General features: G+C 44.1%; 1 protein-coding gene across 1 annotated transcript in view; it reads left to right on the top strand.

The window, feature by feature from the left end:
• LOC109480673 (microtubule-actin cross-linking factor 1-like) overlaps nucleotides 1-21,582 on the top strand; it is a 105,879-nt gene that overhangs the window by 9,892 nt on the left and 74,405 nt on the right. The window contains 23 exon segments of the mRNA XM_019782901.1: nucleotides 294-451; nucleotides 678-855; nucleotides 1,204-1,332; nucleotides 1,498-1,575; nucleotides 1,864-2,025; nucleotides 3,496-3,600; nucleotides 3,803-4,021; nucleotides 4,228-4,374; nucleotides 4,642-4,796; nucleotides 5,001-5,127; nucleotides 5,457-5,640; nucleotides 5,952-6,118; nucleotides 6,365-6,543; nucleotides 6,863-7,001; nucleotides 7,269-7,456; nucleotides 7,769-7,928; nucleotides 8,131-8,214; nucleotides 9,009-9,212; nucleotides 12,054-13,679; nucleotides 13,681-17,703; nucleotides 19,262-19,411; nucleotides 19,588-19,809; nucleotides 20,437-21,345. Coding sequence (XP_019638460.1) covers nucleotides 294-451; nucleotides 678-855; nucleotides 1,204-1,332; nucleotides 1,498-1,575; nucleotides 1,864-2,025; nucleotides 3,496-3,600; nucleotides 3,803-4,021; nucleotides 4,228-4,374; nucleotides 4,642-4,796; nucleotides 5,001-5,127; nucleotides 5,457-5,640; nucleotides 5,952-6,118; nucleotides 6,365-6,543; nucleotides 6,863-7,001; nucleotides 7,269-7,456; nucleotides 7,769-7,928; nucleotides 8,131-8,214; nucleotides 9,009-9,212; nucleotides 12,054-13,679; nucleotides 13,681-17,703; nucleotides 19,262-19,411; nucleotides 19,588-19,809; nucleotides 20,437-21,345 — 9,693 coding nt within the window.

Here is a 21,582-nt window from a genome sequence, read left to right as displayed (position 1 = left end):
TAAATGATGTGTTTTAACTGCAACATGTTGAGATTTGAAGTCTTCAACATTATATCCATCACACAATCACAAGTGCGGCTACATGTAGAGACACCTGTTTAAGAAATACATTATTCAGTTCCTGTTTATAGCTTGCAAAGGAAGGTCCCTTGCATCTTTCACCATTGTCAAAGGTACATGCTTACGAACTGACAGTGGATTCAGAAGAAGGTCTCCTAGCTTAGTGAAATGTGATTATGGGTCTCATACCACAGTTTGTTTGAGGCCTCACACCACAGTTGCTTCTTCCCCAGGTTGACAGCAGCCAGCTGAGCCCTGCAGACGCCAAACAGGTGTTTGCAGAGGTGGAGCAGCAGCTTCAGACATGTGAAGGCTGCATCAAGGAGATGTTCACCGACGTACAGACTCTGAGGGAAGGAGGCTACCCACAGGCAGACCCACTCCAGAAGAAGTAAGCATGTGGTCAAACCCACAGTACATGTGACATGCATCTCTTGTTGTGATGGGGTCAAGAGAAATACATTGTGTAGAAAGAGAATAACAATGATGATAGATCAAAGACTGAACTTGAAATATACATGTAACTTTCAGTGAGAGAATCCTCTTGTTCTTGTAGTCCGCCTCCCAAGTTCTGCTGGTATGTTGATATGTTCATGGTGCGTTTTGCTGTATTGCAGGGTGTTCCTACTGCATGAGAGGTGGGTCCACCTGAAGAACTCACTGCAGACCAGCAGCCAGGCCAGGAGATTTGGGGAGGTGCCGGCACAGCTCAGGTCACCCACAGGCATGAGTCTGTCTGAGGTGGGGGAGGGCAGACTGCTGCAGGAGTGTCTGAGCTGGGTACAGAACAAAGAGGTGGGGCTGGGCTGAATTGTGCCATGATTGTTTTAACTATTTTTGTTTGTACTATGGAAGTCTTTTTCTTTTTCAAAAGAATTCTACATTGTCTCAATAGAAGTTACCAAAACTTGAAGGTATTGAGAAGAATCGCTGCTTAGTTAGTGTTGAATAGGTTCTTTGTCTTTGGTTATAATCAGTATATAGGTGTATGTGCTATGATGATGATGATGATGATGTGTATTTTGGACAACTGGTAAAAAGGGAAGTACTATGTCTTTGCTAGCACCCTGTCATTTATCACTCTTAGTCATTTTACACTGGAGAAGAACACATTTTCAGCATCTTATGTCTTCTCTACTGTAGTCGATTCTCGAAAGTGGCGAGTACGGCAGTGACCTCCCCAGTGTACAAAGACTTCTAGAAGAACACAGAGAACAGCACAGAGTCATCACTGAGTTCAAGGCCAAGGTCGACCAGTGCATAGCTAACAAGGTATGGGTGGTAGAGTCTTGTACGTGTATGTCTAGTATTGTTGTTTGCATCAAGTTAATGTGTGGATTTAACAACAGTTGTTCATGCATTTTTACCTTACTACAGGTATTGCCTGTCATTGTGTACAGCTATGATGAACTTCCTTTTTTGTATCGTTTCTTCCAGTCCAAGCTCATGGGACCCAAGTACCATGTATACTGTGAACAGCTTGCCAAGCTTGAAGAGGCTTATCCCAAACTCATGGTAGGTCCAAACTTTCTGAACTTATATGATACAGCAAAGTAGATGTATGATCCATAGTAACTTTCTTTCAATAGATAGTTGTCCTCATCATCATCTTATGTACTGCTTAGCCCGATTTACATCGGATTACTAGCAGCTGTCCTTAGTAGCATCTATTTGATCTAGGTTTACTAGAGTGGATAGTTCATCAAGTCCATTGTTTGTTGAAGGACATTTTAATCAGAATTCGGTATTTGCTAGAATTTGACATGTTTGATTCACCTGAGAGAACCGCCTCTATCTTTCCAGGACATGTCTCAGAAGCGGCTGCAGTACCTGGAGTCTCTGCTAGAGTTCATCCGCCTGGCGACCCTGGAGCTGATGTGGCTGAACGAGCGGGAGGAGTTGGAGCTGGCGCGGGAATGGGACGACAAACCGGTCAACATCACCGAGCTCGACCAGCACTACGAGGTGGGGCGGACGGTCGGATTAGTCGTACACAGTCTGGGTTTGCCAGTCCCTTACAGATCAAACCTGTTGAGGGTGGACTGTTTAGGTTGAAAAACTTGGAATTAGCTAATCAGAATTGATGTCATATTGTGTGTTACAAACAAATATGATCTGTGCTTGCCACAGGGATTTTTGTTCCCTATTACCGTAGCAGACCTCAGACATATTTCTTAACTGTGTACTGCTACATGTACATTGGGAATAACTGATGTTTATCTTGTGAATTATGTCTCTGACATCCTCAATGAGACTGATTTTTTTTCTGTCTGAGTTATGATTCAAGTTAGTTGTCTTGTCTTCTTCCTGTTGTTACTTTTGGTTCCTCATAAACAGAGTTGTCAAAAGTAACACCTTGTTAAACAGGTACATGCGCACGTGACAAAGACAGACTCCCTGCGACAAAGCCACCTGTCTTTCTTGTATAGAAAACTAGTGGTAGGACACGAAGCTTTTGTACATTCAGCCTTTTTATACCCATAAGGCATTACTAAACATTTGTGCAGGCTTTTTAACAAATGAAGTGTTAAGATGACATCATATCACAGAGCTGTACCAAATTGGTATTTTTAGAAAATTTGTTGTTCAAACAAATCTACTTTGTTACTGTCTGGCCCAGTCAATGTATTAGTTTTATGTTTGTGTTTAGTTTTACCTTTTACTGTTTACCCTTTTGTTTTACCAATGTGTGGACTTTACTTGAAACTAGACTACACCAATTGCCCTCTTCTTTGTAGGACACTGATTTCCCACTTCTTTGTAGGATTATGAATTGGTTTTTGTTGTTTTTAGCACTGGAAAAATGGTGTCTCGATCTCACCTTTTTTGTTTGCTTCCCCCTCTCTTCTTCCTTCCCTCCAGACCAAAGAAAAGAGTCAAGCACAGGTTGGGCACCTTGTCCCATATCTTCTTGTGCCATACTTACCTTACGATTGCTATGTTTAGATTACTCACGAGCACTGGCATGGATGTTTGAGCAATGCACTTGTTTCTCTCTCTGCATGCGTGCATGTCTATGCCTGGCTGTACATGTGACCCTTGCATGGCTGTCATTGTTCATACAGGAACTACAACTTCTTGAGGTTTGTCTTGTAGTCAGCCGAGAAGCCTGTTATCCTCATCTCAGCATGTAGTAGACTGCTTGTAGTTAGTTGTACCAAAGGCTAATTTGTGCTTTACTAGTCAATGTTACAGTTACTGTATGTAATGTCCTTGAACGAGCATTCTTTGCCACGCAGTGTGACTTTTGACCTGCAAGTAATTTTGCCCCACTGTTCCCTCGCAAACAACAGGGAGATAGAATGAAGGTAGAATTTACTGGGAACTTTACGGGAAAAAAAAGAGTCATACATGTGTTTGAGAGAAGAAAAAAATGTTTGTTTTCACTGAGACAGTAAGGACCGTTTTGTAATGATGTTGACTTTCGCGCTTTAGGTGTTGATGCAAGAACTGGAAACCAGAGAGGCTCAGTTCAACTCCCTACAGGAGAGAGGAGAGGCACTAGCTCTGGCCAATCACCCTGCTGCTAAATCTATAGAGGTAAGTGTGCTGTGTGGCTTGTTCTAGTCTGTAGATAACTAAACAAAAGCTAGATTTATTAGAGTAAAGAATAAAAGGAAAACCTTGCCTTTTGAAATGTCTTTATGCCTGAGACTTTGAACATCATTCTAGTATAGATGTAGTACTATTCTGAATGTATCTCTGTGCATCCTGTTAAAATGCTGCCCCCCTCCCCCATCAGGCTTACATGGCAGCTATGCAGACCCAGTGGGCGTGGCTCCTGCAGCTGACATCCTGTCTGGAGCAGCACACCAAGCACACTGCCAAGTACCAGCAGTTCTTTGCCGAGGGCAGAGATGTTGAGACCTGGCTGAAGGAGCAGGCGGACCTGTTAAACACCAAGTACAACAGGACAGACCTTCCACTCAACGAGGCGGAAGACCTGCTGCAGGAAATCTTCGTAAGGAGACTTGAATCTTGCTATCTTGAATCTTGAATCTTGCTATCAGTATTTAGTACAGGGTGCAAGCTGCTTTATACATTGTTGGTAGATCTGTGAATACATTTGCTGTTAATGTTATGAATTCCAAGCACAACACTGAAAACATCAAAACCACTTCTTATGATAATTGGTCCCAGCTTTAATGAATCACTCTTAATTTCTAGGAGATGAAGGAGAGTCTGGTGGAGTTTAAGGACCACATCAGTTCTCTGGCGACCAACAGTAAGCAGGTTCTCCCTCTCAAGCAGAGGCGGCAGAAAAACACCTCCAACATCACCGTTAAGGCCGTCTGTTCATACAGGCAGATAGACGTAAGTAATCAATGTGTTTACAACCTGAAACTGAATTTTTGAAGTTCTAGTTTACACAGGTATCATGTAGATAAATGTACAAACATATCCATTGATGGAGAGAATTTTTCACTGCAATTTCTTGTTTGATGATAAATCAGAAGGTGGAAAGGAGCAAGTAGCAAGGGTTGCCACAGAATGTCTACATACCTAGTCAGTATAACCCATTGATAGTGAAAATGAACTTTAACTTCATTGATATTGAATGACACGTCTTTCCTTGCACAGCTTTCATTGAAAGAGGGAGATGAGTGCATTCTCATAGACAACAGTCAGAAGACCAAGTGGCAGGTTATCACCCCAACTGGAGAGGAGGCTTTTGTTCCTTCCGTAGTGTTCACCATCCCACCTCCCTGCTCAGAAGCTGTGGACTATGCAGAAAGGTGAGGATTTCCCCTAAAAAATCTGCAGTCTCTTCAAACAAAGCTCTTGGTCTATTAACAGATAATCATAGTACAATTAATCATCCTTCTACAGAAATGTCTGTGATGAATGTTGCAGTTCACTGACTAGTCTACATGTATGTTCATGACTACTAAAAACAAAATAATCCCTTGCATTAATGTACATTTTATTGTGATATTCAGACTGGAGGTTCAGTACCAGGAGCTGCTGTCCCTGTGGAAGACACGTCACCTGACCCTGAAGCACACGGTGTCTGCCCAGCAGATCTCACAGAGAGTCCAGGCCATCAAGAACATGAGTCTGGAACAGGTACGGACAGGAGTAGTGTCCACTGGCCTTACTGCTAGGCCATTGATGCCATTAAAGTATGAAATGTGTCAGTACAATGGAAATAGCTGTTAACCTTTGGTGCTTGTAATGTACAGTACACAGTAAGTATTAAGAATGATTCATAATCCAAGCATGAATGTTATTCTGAGTTGGGAAAAGTTAAACTGTTCTCCAAGTCAAAAATACTGGAAGAAGACTAAGCGAGACTGTTGAAAATTCTGTTAAGTACAATTTCCTTATTTGAATTTTTCCACAAGCATGAGTATCAGCTAATTATTAATATTGCTCTATTTCTGGTCCTTGTCCAGTTCTCCCTGCTGGACCCTGCTGAGCGAGATGAGATGCTGAGGTCTCTGCTGGAGGACCTGGAGCAGCTGGAGAGGGAGAACCAGGAGAGCGGCACGGTGGACCCCGCCCTGCTGGCCCAGCTCAGGGCAGACGTGGAGGCCTGTCAGAGGAGGCTCCAGGACCTGGCAGAACAGGCTGGGAAAGGTCAGTCCTGTCAGAACTCTGCTAGTATTTATCATATTGGTTTGTTAGTGATCCTGGTATTACAGTAACTTTATTACGGATGATACACTTACAACAGCTGTTGTACCGGTATTTACTATGTAACAGGAAACACATTTACAAGAAAATGAGGCATTTTGCTGAAATAGCTATGTTTGGTGCAGCTTTGTGTCACCATTCCATCTGAAGTGATAGTGGCCCACCTTTGTTTTGTCATCTAGGTTTTATTTCTTTGCTGGTCATTATGATTATAACGTATTGAATGTATTTGTTATTTTACTTCTATCTTACAGAAGCCGTCATGGCGGAGAAGGTTGACGAGCGGGCGCGCCAGCTGAGCTCACAGGTCGGCTCCTTCGTGCAGACGCTGGACACAGCGGAGCAGAAACTGATGATCAGGATCCACACACCCCTCCCCAGGGACATCCCAGGGGTCGAGGAGGTCGTGCAGGAGTCACAGGTCAGGGGGCAAGGGTCATACAAGCTACATTTGGCATTTGTTGATGGCAATATGCATAAAGATGACAGCTGGGGAAAACATTTCTCTTACTGCACTGCATGCTTTCTTTATACAGTAACTGTAAAATGAACCTTACAGCTTGTATATTGTTATAACAGTCATGCTGAGGTTTGTAAAGTGATATCAGCAATCGGAAATTCAACAACCATAACACCAAACATTATGTCCCCTTTTTTCTGCCTGCAGGAGTTTGTAGACAACCTGAATGTCCAGTCCAGCCAGTACAAGCAGCTGCGCTCGTCCTCAGAGGATCTGATTCGAACAGCGAAGCAGTCCGAGTCCCTGGACCGACTCAAGTCTCAGGTCACCATCATGGTCCAGAAGTGGGACCGGGTCTGGAACCTGTCTCATATCTACCTGGACAAGTGAGCACTTCAACATCATCTACTGATATTCTTGACTTTGATAATCATCATCATCATCATCATCATCATTATTGTACCACTGCAGAACAGTCAACGACACGTTTAATCCAGGCCTGTCAATAGAAAGCCATATCAGCCATTGATTTTCAAACTTTCATTACTAATCTTGACTCCCATAATGCACCCTCAATGTTAACAGCTTAGAGAATATAATGTGACTACATATCCTATGCACAGCCATGTCCAAACTCAAGTCTGATGAAAAAGTACTGGTAAGAATTTTTGGAAAAAGAGCTAGAATATTTTAAAATCTCTCCAGGACGAAGACGGTGCTGGTTGTGATGAAGTCCATGGAGGACGCGGACAAGTTTGTGTCTATCCATGAGGTCACCCTGTCTGCTGCCCCAGGTCTGCCCTGTGAACCTCCAGCCATCGACAAGCAGAAAACAGACCTGCAGGTCAGTAACATGAGGGGGAAAGTGAAGCTAACATTTGACAGACAATCTTGCCCTTTCATTATAGTAATTGTGCGTTCATGAGAATTTTTTCTATGAACAAATGGCAACTGGTAATGCATCATTTTATCGACTGATCCTCTCATAAACAGCCTCGCAATTCAGTCTTCCAATACGTCCCCAAAACTGCTTTTCCATAGTACTTATTTGGCTAAGCACGGTACTCCACCCACTAGAAGGCTTACATGTACCTGGTTACTTTCTTTACAGGAGACACAGCGGGAAACCATTTCCCTGCAGCCGAAGCTGGAGCAGCTCAGACTGGACATCGTGAATGTGAAGGACTCAGGCACACAGATGACCCCTGACCAGGAGGACCCGGACGCCGCTCGGGTGGAGGAGGATGCGGATGACATGAGGAAGAGATGGCAGACTGTCCTGCAGCAGACAGAGGACAGGTGAACTCACGGCCTCTTATGTATCTGAATGTGTCTGAGTTTCATTGACATTTCATTACAGTCTGGTCTTACACAGCTTGTACAAAACTTGTGTGTCATGCCTAAAGGCAGTTTGCTGTTAAATGCAAAACAAACATACAAAGAGAGAAAGTACTGACTACCCAGACTTGCTGTTGAGATTTCCATGTCACATTGGAGGCAAAATTCGGTTATTCAACTTTGCAACAGAAAACTTTACACCTGCATAGTACCAATTGTTATTACATAATGGGGTCTGATAACAAAGTAGTTTATCCCTGTTTGTTGATAAAGATTGGACCGCATCAACACGGCTGCCAACACGATGGACAGCTACCAGCGGGCGTGGCTGCAGGAGACGCGCTGGTTGGCTGAGATGGAGCGCAGGCTGGCGGAGCAGGAGGCCATGCCCTCCGACCCACGCATGCTCATGCAGAGGCTGAATGCTACCAAGGTGGGTCCTCTGTTTCCTCCTGACAATTTGGTGACAGATTTTACTCTGCTTGATGTACATGTGGTGGAATTGAGCTGTTCTCTTTCCCTTTAAATTCAACTCAACACCAAATCTCTTAAGTTATAACATGATTTGACCATTTTACAACTTTGTTCATTCCTTTGTTGTCTCTGATCACAACTTCCCCTACTTTGCTGTCCAGGACCTGGTGAATGAGCTAGACCAGCACCAGCCAGCTGTTGAGGAGACCACAAGGCTGGGAGAACAGTTCATCCAACAGGCCCAGGTATGTCTTATAGTTCACAAGGTCAAACATAAAATGGGGTGTAAGTCATGTAGTACTTGTTTCCATTCCAGTAGAAATTTCTCACTGGGCCATCAGATGCCACTGGTCAGTCGTGTTGCACAGTGAATTGTGGAATGAAAACAAAAGTTTCTTCCTTTGTTCTACTTCTTCGTCTAGGTGTGAAATTTGCAGCCATTAGCCCAGTATTTATATGTACTCAGTACAGTTCATTACCTCCCATTTGGCAGAAATCCAATTTTACCTGGTTCTTTGGCCACTGGGGTATGAAATTGGTTCATCTTGACCTTTTAACCTTGCCTAATGAGTGGTCCGTGCCAAAAATATCAATGTTAAGAACTGTTCATTAAAGTAACTCAAGCAAAATTGGTCTCATAACTTGTATATATGGTCTGGTTTTAGTTGATTTCTGAATGTTAAGTACATGTATAAACAGTACTAACCGCTACATGTATGTCTATCTGTTATGCAGAACATTTTGCATGTAGTGCAGAATTGATATGTAAGATTGCAAGACTTGTTGGACCTGAAATTACTTTTGAACATAGGACTACACTGTGAGACTACATTAGCTTACATAATACATATGGATATTCAAACAGCACTCCCATGTTTCAAATCAGTGTTGTTGCAAAGGCCAAAATGATAGATTTCTTTAGTTCAATGTTGGTACAATGCCCTAATGATAGTCATCCATTGGCAATGATAGTCATACATTGGCACCAGTGTCTGTACTTTCTACTTTTCAAGTTTCCACATTCCACCATGTTCCTCAGGACTATGACAGCCAGCTTGAGCAGTTCCGCTCCAGCCTGAACTCTGACCTCAGCGATGCTGCCAAGAAGCCAAAGATCCAGTCCAGCGCAGACATTGTGGGACAGCAACTCGATGACCTCAATAGGCGATACCGTGACCTTGTTGCCAAGACGACACGTAACCTCCAACTAATGAACTCATCCCTTGCTGCTGAAGAGAAACAGGTACAGCCTTGTTGGTTCACCTGCTTTTGCCATACTTTTCATTTCTATTGTCTGTTCTGTGTACATTTCTGTTGTCTGCTTTGTACATTTTCTTGCATTACTCGTACTGCTTTACTTTGCATCATCATCATCATCTTTTCAAGGGCTCATCTCAAAATGTTGAAATTGTCACCAAAGCAGAACAGTTTGGCACTTTGAGATGATTTCATTTTTGAGATGGTCTCTGAAGTTTTTTATTAAGAATTAGTTAATAAGATTAGATAAGTCTAATATATATAGTTTTATTATAGCAATTTAAGTTGCAAATTTTCAGTCAATCATCAATTGTTCATGTGCACTGTTGAATCATAGTTAATGTCTTTTGTTTCTGATTTGTTTGCTTCCATGATTTTGTAATCTGAATGTTATTAATGGTTATATCAGTAGGCATATCAAGAATATGTACCACATTAGAGACACTGCCCAATTGATTTTCACAGGATGTTGTACATATACAGTCATGACAATGTGTGCAGATTTGGTTGAGCTTTGTAGAGACATAAGAGTCACCCATTTTTGAATCTACAAATTACAAAATTTTGCAATTGAATTTTGTCAATATTCAAATCATATTGTATGATTATATTAATATTCATATTTAACGGAAAGTGAATTCTCCACTCAATTGGGCAGTTCCTCCAACTAGTGTTCCATTCTTGCCTTGTGTGTACTTCCTACCTTCTGTGCCTAGCTATCACATACTGTGTGCTTCTTGCATCGTAGCTGCTTCTGGGTGCTTTTCTGCAAACGCTTTACAAGCCTTCCTGTCTTGTGCTGCAGTCTGTGATATTCTGCGCTTCTGTGTTGTGACACCATGCTTCCTGTCTTGTGATTACTGCGTGACGTGGCTTCTCGCTACCGACCCATTTCTAAGTGTTCTCTACCTCAGGAGCATCTATCTTCCCCATCTCCTGTCAATCATAGACGTGTAACCATGGCAATCCAATTCTCGGCTTCATAATATCAAAGTTCCCTTGATCTTAAATTCCAGTGCGTACCTCCTCTGTCACCACCACTAGAGAGACCCTTACTTTGGTTTCTCACAGACACACAGTGGATCAAGAGCTAATTTGAGACACCTACAAGGTGCTCATGTATATTATAGTGGTTTACTCACTTTTTTTTATTTCAGAGTTGATTTCGTGCACTCCCAACTGATGTTCTTCCATTGCGAGATTTCACTTGCCTTTTTTTATACTCATTCTATCAGTCATTCCTCATTTCCGCAGGACATATTTCAAAAGTCCCTCCATTCCGGTAACGGTGAATGTTACTTCATGAGGCCTCCCTCTCCTCCATAGTCATGCAGATTAGTACTGGTGTACCGTAGGAGACTTTTTGTGGACTTTTGACATGTACATGTAGATGCACTTTGAGAAGCTGTAGTAGCTTCTTCATTCCCTTGCCACTTGGGAGAGGGTGGGGTGACATGCGTGTAGTGTTCTCCTGTCCTCTGCTGATGTTGTCTGAAAGAATAAACAGGCATAGTCAACATGACTCACCCTGAGGAAAACTGCCTTAATAGAACTTTAATTTCCTATGTAGATGTGCCATCTCAGTTCTACTTGCACAAATATTATACCAAGAAATTTCAATAAAATAAGAAACTTCAAACAAATAAGGAGTGAGCATTTATCACTGTAATGCCCACTGTAATCTCAAGGGCAAGTTTATTTTCAAGGTCAAATCTTGGGTGCCATTACGGAGGGATGTGCTATGGATTCTGAGGGAAGTTACAGACATGCTTCTGCTGGTTGACCAGGTTGTACAAAAATGGGTATGGAGGCTCAAGTTACCTCAGTCTGATTCCCCTATGAGAACATTGTGAAGGTGATGGTATTAGAATTAATGCAATTGAAATAAAGTAGAAGCTGGACAAGCAAGCCTAGCCCTAGCCCAGGAAAAACTGAAGGTGCATTTTTTGTGTGGTTGTGACGGTGGTGGGATACGTAGAAAATTGTCAGCCGCAAACATTTATCACCACTATTTGGATCTCAGTGGTCAGCCTTAGAAACGTGTAACCATTTTTCCAAACGTGTAACCCATTTCCCTTTAACTTTGTGATAATATGTCTGGGTTCAGTAAAATAAGCTAGCAACAGGGTTGGTATGGCCATGGACATTTCACATATCATACGTAATGCAAAGTCATGGCAGTTAATCTGGGGATCGGGACCATAACGTTACATGGCAGAAGTAACAGTGAGATTCCAAGCCCTACCTCACTGGCACATTCTTCACATTGCTCATTTGTAGGCAGATAGATAGAAGCTCCAACTTGTTTGAATTTACTGCCCCGATCCAATAACTAGTTTTTTTGTGCACATTTTATTACCAGCCATACGAACCCTGAAGTCATGCCAACTAACATATTATGTCAGCAGCCATTCATGCCCGAATATAATCAATAACATGCCCCCCTCCCCCATCGTGAACACAAAAAAACAAAATGGTTGCTCCCTTGGCAACCGTGGTCATGTGACCCACTTGCTGGTGTGCTGTTGGTGGATGCATGGCTCTGCCGGTAACACTGCTTCTGGCTGCTGTTGCTGGGCTGTACAGTTATTGTTACACAGTAGTGTTAATGCATGACAATCACAAGTTTGCCTTGAACTCTGCAGACCCTTAGTTTATATTTTTAGTGCCTGTTAGTTGTCACCCTGCCTGTAGACCACACTACTGTCCTGTCCCTAATGTCCTAGTCTAACCCCCCTCCCACCCTGCTATCTCATGTTACCTGACCCTATAAGTTGTTTACTTGTCCAATTGTGTGGTAACAACTGTCTATTGTTGCCCCTGATAGAAGGAGGGAGATTCCCCCATGCCACTTTCTCCCGAGATAGAGGATAGGAAATCGAAACCTAATCTGCCCATCTTGGCGGTGGAGGAAGAAGAAATGCAGCTGGATGATGAAGAACAGGATATATCAGAACTCACCAAACCTCTCTTTGATACTGCTACTGTGGGAAAGAGAAGGCCTTCCATCAAATCAAAAGCTGAAAAAGATGAGAGAACAAAACTCATGTATGCAAACATCGACACCCTTGAGACACTTAGATTGGAAACTGTCAAAGTAGAGGAAATTGCTGAAAAAGAGAAGTACAACTATGGTAAAGTTGAGAAAGATTTAGTTGTAATTGAAACAACAAAAATACTTCCCCCTCAGTCCAGAAAACCCCAGACAGCTAGGGCTATGGCTTCAACTGTGGATGCCTTACCCAAAAGTCCTAAACTTTTAGCAAAAACAGTCAGAAGCAAGCCTGACAACAAGGGTAAAAAGAAGTCAAATGCAAAAAAGGCAAAAGCAGGAGAAACTGCTGCAAAACAAGAAAGTGTAACACCAAAACAGGAGGATTCGAAGGATGCAGAGGCAACAACAGTTAAACCTGAAACCATAGCAAAGACAGTAAAAGCTAAAGCAGAAGAAAAACAAACCAAAGTAGACAGAGCTCCATCAGTCCCTGTAGAACCAAGTGGAGCTGTAAGGCCACCTGTCAAAGGGCGAGAAAGGACCTCTAAGGGAGAGAAAGATATCAAACTTGAGAGTCCTGTAACTGAGGCAGTAACAGACATGGACATATCAGAAATAGAGCAGAAAGATTTTACACAAGAAAATGTTCAAGAAATAGGGCAGGCTGTGCCAAAAGAGACTGAACAACAAAATGTAGAAACAGTTAGAAAGGATAAAGAGGCCAAGATGGAGGGTCCTACAGGAGATATTGAGGAGGCCACAGAAATGGAGGTGTCAGAAACAGAACGGCTCGTATCACCAGATGTAGTTTCAGGGACAGTTAAAGATGGAAAGAAAAGTAAGCCTCAGACTGGTGAACAGGGTAGGGAAGGTTCCTCACTAGCTGTAGGGGAATTACATACAGGGCAGGTGTCAGAAGTGGGAGAAGTGAAGCCAGAACTGGTGTCTGAACCCAGGGAAAGTGAAGTGCAGCAAACCACAGAACTGGGAAAGGGGGGTGAAGAGAGGAGTTTTCAAGGACATAGTGGTTTCAGTTCAGATGTCCCCACAGTTACAGATACTGAAGATGCTACACATACTAGTGCTGTAAAAGATTCTGAATCAGTTACTCCTGGGGCAAAGGCAACTAAGAGTAAAGCTGAAACTAAGGAACCCCATGAAGAAGACACAGTGATGGAGGTGTCAGAAACAGAACAGCTTGTGTCACCAACTGTAGTTTCAGAAACTGTTAAGGATAATGGAGAGGAAGTGATGCCCCAACATAGTGCACAAGGCAGGGAAGGTCCCTCACTAGCTAAAGATTTGCATAAAGGGCAGGTGTCAGAAATGGGAGAAGTGAAGCAAGAACTTGTGTCTGAAGCCATGGAAAGTGAAGTGCAGCAAACCTCTGAACTCGTAAAGGGTGGTGAAGGGAAGAGTTTAGAAGGGCACAGTGGTTTCAGTTCAGGTGTCTCCCACAGATACTGTAGAAGATGATTCTGCAGCAGTTACACCTGCAGCAAAGACAGCTAAGAGTAAAGCTAAGGAATCCTTGGAAAAAGGCTCACCAAAGAAGAAGCCACTGTTCTTTCAGTCAGCTGTCCTTCCCAAGAAGTCTAAGAAGGCTAAAGCCACAGTGAAGTATGTCAGTGAGACAGGTTCCATCACCCACCCACAAAGTGGTGATCACATCTCGGTCTTCCAAGCCGTGCAGTCCGGAGTTGTCAACTTGGAAACTGGACTGTCCATGCTCAGGGAACAAGTACAGTCAGGAGGACTCATTGACGGGAAAACAAAACAGAGGCTGTCTATTCCAGAAGCTCTCAATACAGGACTTATCAATGAACAGATAGCAACCTTTTTGACAAATGGGGTAACAGAACAGGAAAAGAAAGCTGTGGCTGAATCTAAAAAGTCTGTTGCTACAGAAGCAAAAGTGGTGCAGTACAGAGTTGATAATGGTTGTGTAGTAGACTCTGAAAGTGGACAGAAATTCACTCCACTGGGTGCCACAAAGCTTGGTATAATTTCCCAGGAAGAGATGGCAATGATCTTAAAAGACCAGATGGAAATTCATGGTGGCATCATTGACCCTGACACAGAGGAAGTGCTAAATGTACCTGAGGCTCTGTTAAAAGGATTGATTGACCATGACACTGCAAGCAAACTAGTCCAGAAGAGGGAAACCCTTCCCTATGCAACTTACCAAATGACCCCAGAGTCCTCTGCATCTGAAGATGAAGAAGAGAAGAAAGTACTCCCTAAGGCTTCTCCAAGAAAGGAGCCAGTACGAGGGAGAAAACCACGTACTGGCTCCTCAGGATCGCAGCCTTCTTCACCAGTGAAGCCGTCACCGTTGCCCTCACCAGGAGTTGGACCACGGCCTACAGCATCTGGGGCTCTGCCTGCATCTTATGGAGCTGTTTCACCCAGCAGAATTGATCAGGCAAAGGCCAGAGCAAGGCAGGCACAACGCACAATGTTGGACACCAACATTGCTGTCATTGAGGATCACAATCTCGTACATCCCTCCACAGCATCAAAGGTCAGGCAGATGATTGAAACAGGGGGCTATATCGTGGAGCCACGAGCTGGTAAGAAGTTGAGCGTAATGGAGGGGCTGGAATGGGGACTTATTGACCGGGACACCGCATTTCAAATGACTGCTGTTGAGATTGCCATGGGCAAGCCTGTGAATATCAGAAAGTACACATGGCTAACTGTAGCTGAGGCAAAGAAGTTGGATGCCTTGGAGACAGCCAGGAAGGGTTTCATTGATCCAAACACTAGAGCTAGAATTCACGTCTCAGAGGCACACAGAAGAGGGCTGGTGGATGACTTCACCTTGTCGTCTATCTTGGAGGTTGATGCAGCTCGAGGAGGTGTGCAGAATCCAGAAACAGGAGACACTCTGTCAGTTCTGGAGGCAGCTCAGAGGAACATCATTGACAGGGCAACTGCAGAGAAGCTGCTTCATGTCCAAGCAATGACAGGTGGTATCACACACCCTGACACGGGCGAGAGAGTCTCTGCCTTCGAGGCTCTTCAGGAGGGAATCATCAACACAGAACTGGCCATGGCCTTACTCCATGCTGAGGCACAGACAGGGGGACTGGTCCTGCCAAGAACCCACAAGAGAGTCTCCGTTGCTGAGGCTGAAAAGCAGGGTGTCATCCTGAAGGAGACAGCAAGGAGGCTTCATCAGATCCAGGCAGCAACTGGGGGCATTATTGACCCAGGTGGGGGGCCAAGGGTTCCTGTGCTGAAGGCCCTGGACATGGGACTCATCCGGGAGGAAAATGTGATGAGACTCCTGAAGGCAGAAGCTCGGAGTGGCGGCATTGTCGAGCCTCAGTCAGGACAGAGACACAACTTACAGGAGGCAGTGGAGAAGGGCCTCATTAGTGACACCATGGCTGATTTGATTGAGTTGTCCACTCCAAGTCCAACAGTTAGTCCTTCACCTAGCCACTTCTTTGGACAAGATCAACCATGGCAAGAGGCCAAAGAGAAGCTTCAGCAGGAGAAGCTGCTGGTAAGGGCTGCTGAGGAAATAGAACAAAGAGGTCTGACCCCAGCAAAAGGACCTATATCACCTGAGGCAGAAGCCACATCCACAGTCTCAGGCAAACTACTGGGATTTACTACAGACCATGGTCAAACTGATGTGACTCCAGTAGAAGCTTTAGTGGATGAGACTACAAAAGAAACAAGTGAGCCTGCCAGGGATGAAGATTCCTCCATCAAAGGGCAAGCTGTAAAACGCAGACGATCCTTGCATAAAAAGAAATCGCCAGAAGCAGAAAAGACAAAGAAGGTACCACCTCCGCTGAATGTCCCAGCAGCAGCTCTTACAACAGCTACTGAAGGAGAGAGAGTCAAAGGCCAACAGCCTGATCTTCTCACAGGGACAGAACAAGAAACAGCGATGGAAACAGAGGAGACCATGCCACCCTCAGAAGAGTCCCAAGGAGCTACAGCTGAACCCACTGCAGAAAACATTGATGAGTTGCTGAAGGCAGGCTGGAAGGTCAGAGTCCGTGCCCCAAAGCCTGACGACCAGGGGGAAGCGATGGAGGTTGAAGAGAGTGTTCAGGCACTGCTTCACGAGGAAGGGATGGATTATTCCCAGGCTGCCACGTCTCTTACTGAGTCTGCTGAAATGATGGACACCTCGGAAGAACCTGCTGGTCAAGCCGACAGGAAATGGCGAGTTGTGGTAAGAGGAACTAACGAGGGAGAGGCAGGCAAAGATGTGGACGAAGAAGGAGCCTTACAGTCAGCAACAGAGCAACCGCCCCCTGCCTTTGGAAAAGCAGCTGTCTCTGAAGTGGATGTTGTAGAGGGGAAGAAGTCAGCTTCTAAACAAACTGCACAAGAGCAGGACCCAGCTTGGAGGGTTCTGGTGAAGGGGTCTAAAGAGGACGAAGATGCAGAAAACTTGGAGCCAGTTTCTGGGGCATCTTTGCAAGGTGTGACACAAGGAGCATCTGACTTGCAAAGGGTTGGAGAAGGTTTGCAGAGAGCTGCAGTCATAAGTCAATTGGCTACTGAGGTCTCAGATCAAGTTGACTCAGCATCAACACCTGGAAAGCAGGTGGAACAGCTGCGGGAAGTCAAAGAAGCTGACAAAAGCAGTGTTGAGGATGTTAGTGTAAAATCAACTGATCAGAAAGTACGGCTAGACACATTAAAGGGGGGTCTAAGGGATAATGCTGAGATGAAAATACAGGAAGGGGAAGGAGGGATTGTAGCTTCAGATGGGAGGGAAGGGATAGATCAGGAATGGAAACAGCTAGTACAAGCAGCAGACCAAACAGTAACACCTGATACATCATTGGCAAATGTTTCAATGTCTAAAACTATGGTGCTAAAACAAGATGAACAAAAGTCTGATGAATCTGCAAAGATTGCACAGGATAGTGAGGATTTTAAAGTTTCTGCTCAAAACCAGGTCAGAAGTGGGGAGAAGTCAACTCAGCATGATGTGTCGACAGAGGAAAAGTTCACCCAGTCGGGTGCAGGGCAGGAAGAAAAGTTCACACAGCATGATGCCAGCCTAAGCACTTCAGCCACACAAACTTCCCCAGTAAAAGACACAGCGACAGAGGATAGCTTTACTCAAATGTCCCCTCCTGCACAACAGCAGGGACTGAACTGGAAAATGGTTGTAAGGGGTTCAGAAGGTGAAACTCTAATGGAAGGCTCCTCCTTTCCCTTCACGGAACAATCTACTCCCTCTAAAGATAGCGACAGTCTTGCTCAGCCTTCTCAGTCCCTGTTAGAATCTCAAGCTGACAGACAAGCTGATTTAAAGACCTCTCCTGAGAAGAAGGTGGAGGAACTGTCTGCCTCCCTGGTAGCAGGCCTGGTTGGTCCTCTTGAAGGCAAGGACAGACAAGAGGCCCCCATGGATGCACAAGGGTCCATAGTCAGCCCTGAGCCACCCTCCAAACCTCCCACTGCAGATGCTGCTACAATGTACTCCACATCAGTAGAAATGGTAGGAAACAGGGACTTAGCTTGGTGTGAGTTGGGTTGGTTTGGCTGCTGGGGTGACCTGGTTTTGTTGTTACTTATCACAAACAAGTCTGTTCTCTTTCAGGTTTAGACATCAGCACAAAGGCTCATCTGTGGGATATTTTTTTGTTTTTTTGAGTTTTTGTTCATGAACTTGTCTACTTTCACAGGCTGTAATGGCAGGAATCTTGCAGGAGATGGATGCCCTATTTGACATGGATCTTGACGCAGACAGTCTGCAGGAAGAACCTTTGATAGTCCCAGAGAAAGCTATCCTGGTTTATCACGCTTTTGTACCTAATGCTCGGCCACCTAAAGGCACTGTGGACTTGTCTGAACTCCTCCCGCCACTTGAACTTGAAGTTGGGAAGGAGAGCATGGGACCTGTAGTCGATGAGGAGCTCATAGTTCCCCAGACGGCTCAGAACAGTTACCATGCTTTTATGGCTTCACTGGGGGAGCGGCTAAAGCAATCGTTGATGGTGGGTGTTTTGTGTTTGAGCATGGAGGTGATGGGTCATGGGTCAAAGGTCAAGAATGATCCTGGCATCAAAGGGTAAAGGTGGAAAGGAGTGGTTAAAGGTATAAGTTCCAATTTTTGTATTTGTCTTGAAATGGGACAAAGGTTATTGCCAACAGTGATACTATATATTGTTTTATTGCATGCCTTTTGAGGTGATGGCATTACTGTTCTACAGCTTATTTGTACTGATCCAAAAGTTGTATTTTTTTGCAGGCGGAAATTTCAAGGGCTTTGCTTAGTGGGAACAACATAAGGGATGCACATGTATGATTCAGGGTTCTGGGAACAGATTTTTCCTGTCTTGTGCAGCAGTTAAAGCAAAATTATCATAACAGCTCTTCATGATAATGAAAGTCATCTTATAAGAAAAATTGTTTTTCACCGGTACCCATAAATTTACCTTACCTAAGAATTGATGCACAAAAATAAAGCATACTGATCACTGAGTGATGATGTCAATATCACCTACAAATTCTGAGTATTTGTCCATGGAGTGCATTTCTTGTTTTGTTCCCAAGAAGACAATGATGACAACCAAGATGTGTTTCTTTATGGTGTAAGGTGCTTATGTATCTTAAAAATGTTCGGGAATCAAGGTACTATAAGATGTATTGTGATGTCCAGGGGCTTCTTGCAGCTCAAAAAAGTCAGCAAATTTGATTTGAGCTGAAGTTGAAATAAGGTTTGTAATCTTGTATGAGACAAACAGTACATCTGCAATAACATGGCTATGTAAGAAGCCCTTGTCCTTAAAAGTATGTTATCATAATAAATGTTACATAATATATATGACTGTTTGTACTGCTCTTCATGAAACTATTTCATGTTCACTTGGTATGTTTGTATGTACTGCTTTTGCTGAGTCCTTCTCATAACAAATTATACTTGTAGCACTGCTTCCATTTGCAAAATTGAATGCTCTTGCAGAATTTTTACAACTATCGGTTTCAAAATTTAAATAGATATTGTTGCCAAAACTTTACGTCCATGAACCTGACTGTGGAATGGGTGTTTTCAGGATGCTGAAGGCAAACCCACAGCCATGGCCACAGCTGAGGAGGTTGGGAAGCTGCTGGATTGGGTCAAAGACGTCGACAAGAAACTGACTCAGCAGCCAGGTGTGGAAGGAAACAACGAACAGCTGCAGCAGATGCTTAAAGAACAACAGGTACCATCATTTTACAGTGGAGTTCTGTACCACTTCAAAAGCAGTTGGGTTGTGTTTTCTGAAATCAGCTAATCATGTTTCAAGGCTGCAGTGTGATGTTTGATGATGAAATGTCTACATGACTTTTATAGTAACAGTATAATGGGGAGTCATCACCGTTTCTGCTCCCCCATCAGGCACTCGGCGAGGACATTGTTGCCCATCAGGAACCCGTAGTCAACACCGTCACCACCGGCAGACAGCTCCTGTCTGAGCACCCCGCCCTCAGCAAGGCTGACAAACAGAGCCTGGAAGGAGGACTGGACAAGCTGGAGAAGGGCTATGAAGGGGTCTGCGACAAGTCTGCTGCTCGGATGGATGAACTGCAGTCTGCACTGCAACAACAGCAGGACAAAAAGGTGGGGTCACTGGAGTGCTTGTCTTAGGAAAACTGTTGTGATGTAGGTCTCCAAATAGGATATGTTGGTGGAGCTGGATTTATAAAAGATAGCTGCATGATCTTCTGCTTCCCAGGAATAGTAAATCACAAGTAATATTTCGAGCAAAAATGTCTGTTTTATCTTTATAAGTTGGCATCTGACAAAAGTTATCCTTCAAGTACATCACATACAAAAGAAGTTGGCTCTCAGACACTCAATTTGAGAGATAATAAAGCAGCTGTCTTCTGTATCCCCCCGCCATATTGTCTTCTTTTGGTGAGACCTCAGCACAGAAGTCAATGAACACATGTTGCAATTGATTCTCAAGATTGTCTAATCTGTTGTAGCTGTACAACACTTGTTTTTCCTTTAAAATGCTTGTGCATGTTATATGTTACAAGTTTTAAAGTGAGCATACGTCCCAAAGACTAAGTGTTATTTACAGTATGCTCTTCTTTGTGTTTTTAGTTGTCCGAAGGAATTATGTAAAGTACAGTTACTCTGCATTTATTGGATGAACTTCTGAATTCCTGAACTTTCAGTTTGATTTTGTTTATATTTGCTACCTTTGTTCTCTTCTGCTTTGTGTGTGTTTGCCAATTTCAGGCCAAGCCAACCGGTTTAGCTGCCGAAAGTAGACAGACAAGAATAGAAGAGCCCCAAGCTGTAGCTACGTATAGCCCTGCAACTCAAGCTAGAGCTAGCCCAGCAACGCAAGCGTCAGGACCCAGCAAAGCTAGTCTGAGCACTGCAGTGCAGCCAGTAGCTAACTTGGCAGGCAGGAATAGAGATAACCATGCTGCAATACTAACAGAAAAAGCTGTAACACCGCTTGTAGTTGACAAAGCTGAAGGTAGTGAAGAAGTTACACCTCAAATTTACACAGTAGTGGAGATTTCCCCAGTCCATACTGTCAAGGAGGACATAACCCCCACAGAGAGTGACTCATCCCCATCTGAATCAGCTGTAAGATATAGTGACACTCCCTCAGATTCTTTGGAGGCAGGGGAACCACTGTCAGAACAAGACAGCTTGTTTGAGGAAGATAGTCTCTCTGTAAAAGATAGTCTGTCTGAACAAGATGAAGATTTAGAGGACGGTTCAGAAGGAGAATCCACCCTTGTGTGGCAGGACAGCCCTATTGCTAGTCTTCAACCTTCTGATTCTGAAGCCAGGAAGGCGGAGGAGGAAAATGTAGCACAGGTGACAGATAAGCCCCCAGCACTCCCGCCTAAAATGTCTAAAATACGAGGTCCTTCAAAACCTCCAGCCCAGCCAGTTGTTGACATAGAGAAGACACCTGTGAGAGAACAGAGCCAAAGTTATAAACCTGATCTCCCTAAAAAGGTAGCAAAAGAGTTACCTCCCTCCAAGGTCAAGCAAGCCCATTCCACAGTAGACAAAGATGTAAGCAGAGTAGATAGCCCAGTTTCAGGCATTCGGGAAGGCAGCTTAGATGTGAAGATGAGAGAAAGAGAGCCACAGAAAAAGCAATTACCCAAACCTGTATCAGCAGTTGGCCCCATGCCTGAGTCCAGTAAACAGGTCATGAGAGAAAGCCTCGTACAGACCCTAGCAGCAGGTGAACATTCCCAGGCCAAACGGCAGCAGCATGAAGTGACCAGCCAGGTAACACCCAATGGGTAGGCCCAACACTGAATCATCCCAAGGTTCAGTCCCTCCAAGCCAGGTAACGCCTAGTCATAGACCCGACACAGAATCACCAAAACATGCAGTTCCTCCCGCACAGGT

The sequence above is a fragment of the Branchiostoma belcheri genome, unplaced genomic scaffold, assembly GCF_001625305.1.
Source record: "Branchiostoma belcheri isolate BF01 breed outbred unplaced genomic scaffold, Haploidv18h27 scaffold52, whole genome shotgun sequence".
Taxonomy (NCBI): domain Eukaryota; kingdom Metazoa; phylum Chordata; class Leptocardii; order Amphioxiformes; family Branchiostomatidae; genus Branchiostoma; species Branchiostoma belcheri.
The sequence above is the reverse complement of the archived record's forward strand: the minus strand, read 5'-3'. Positions and strand labels throughout refer to the sequence as shown.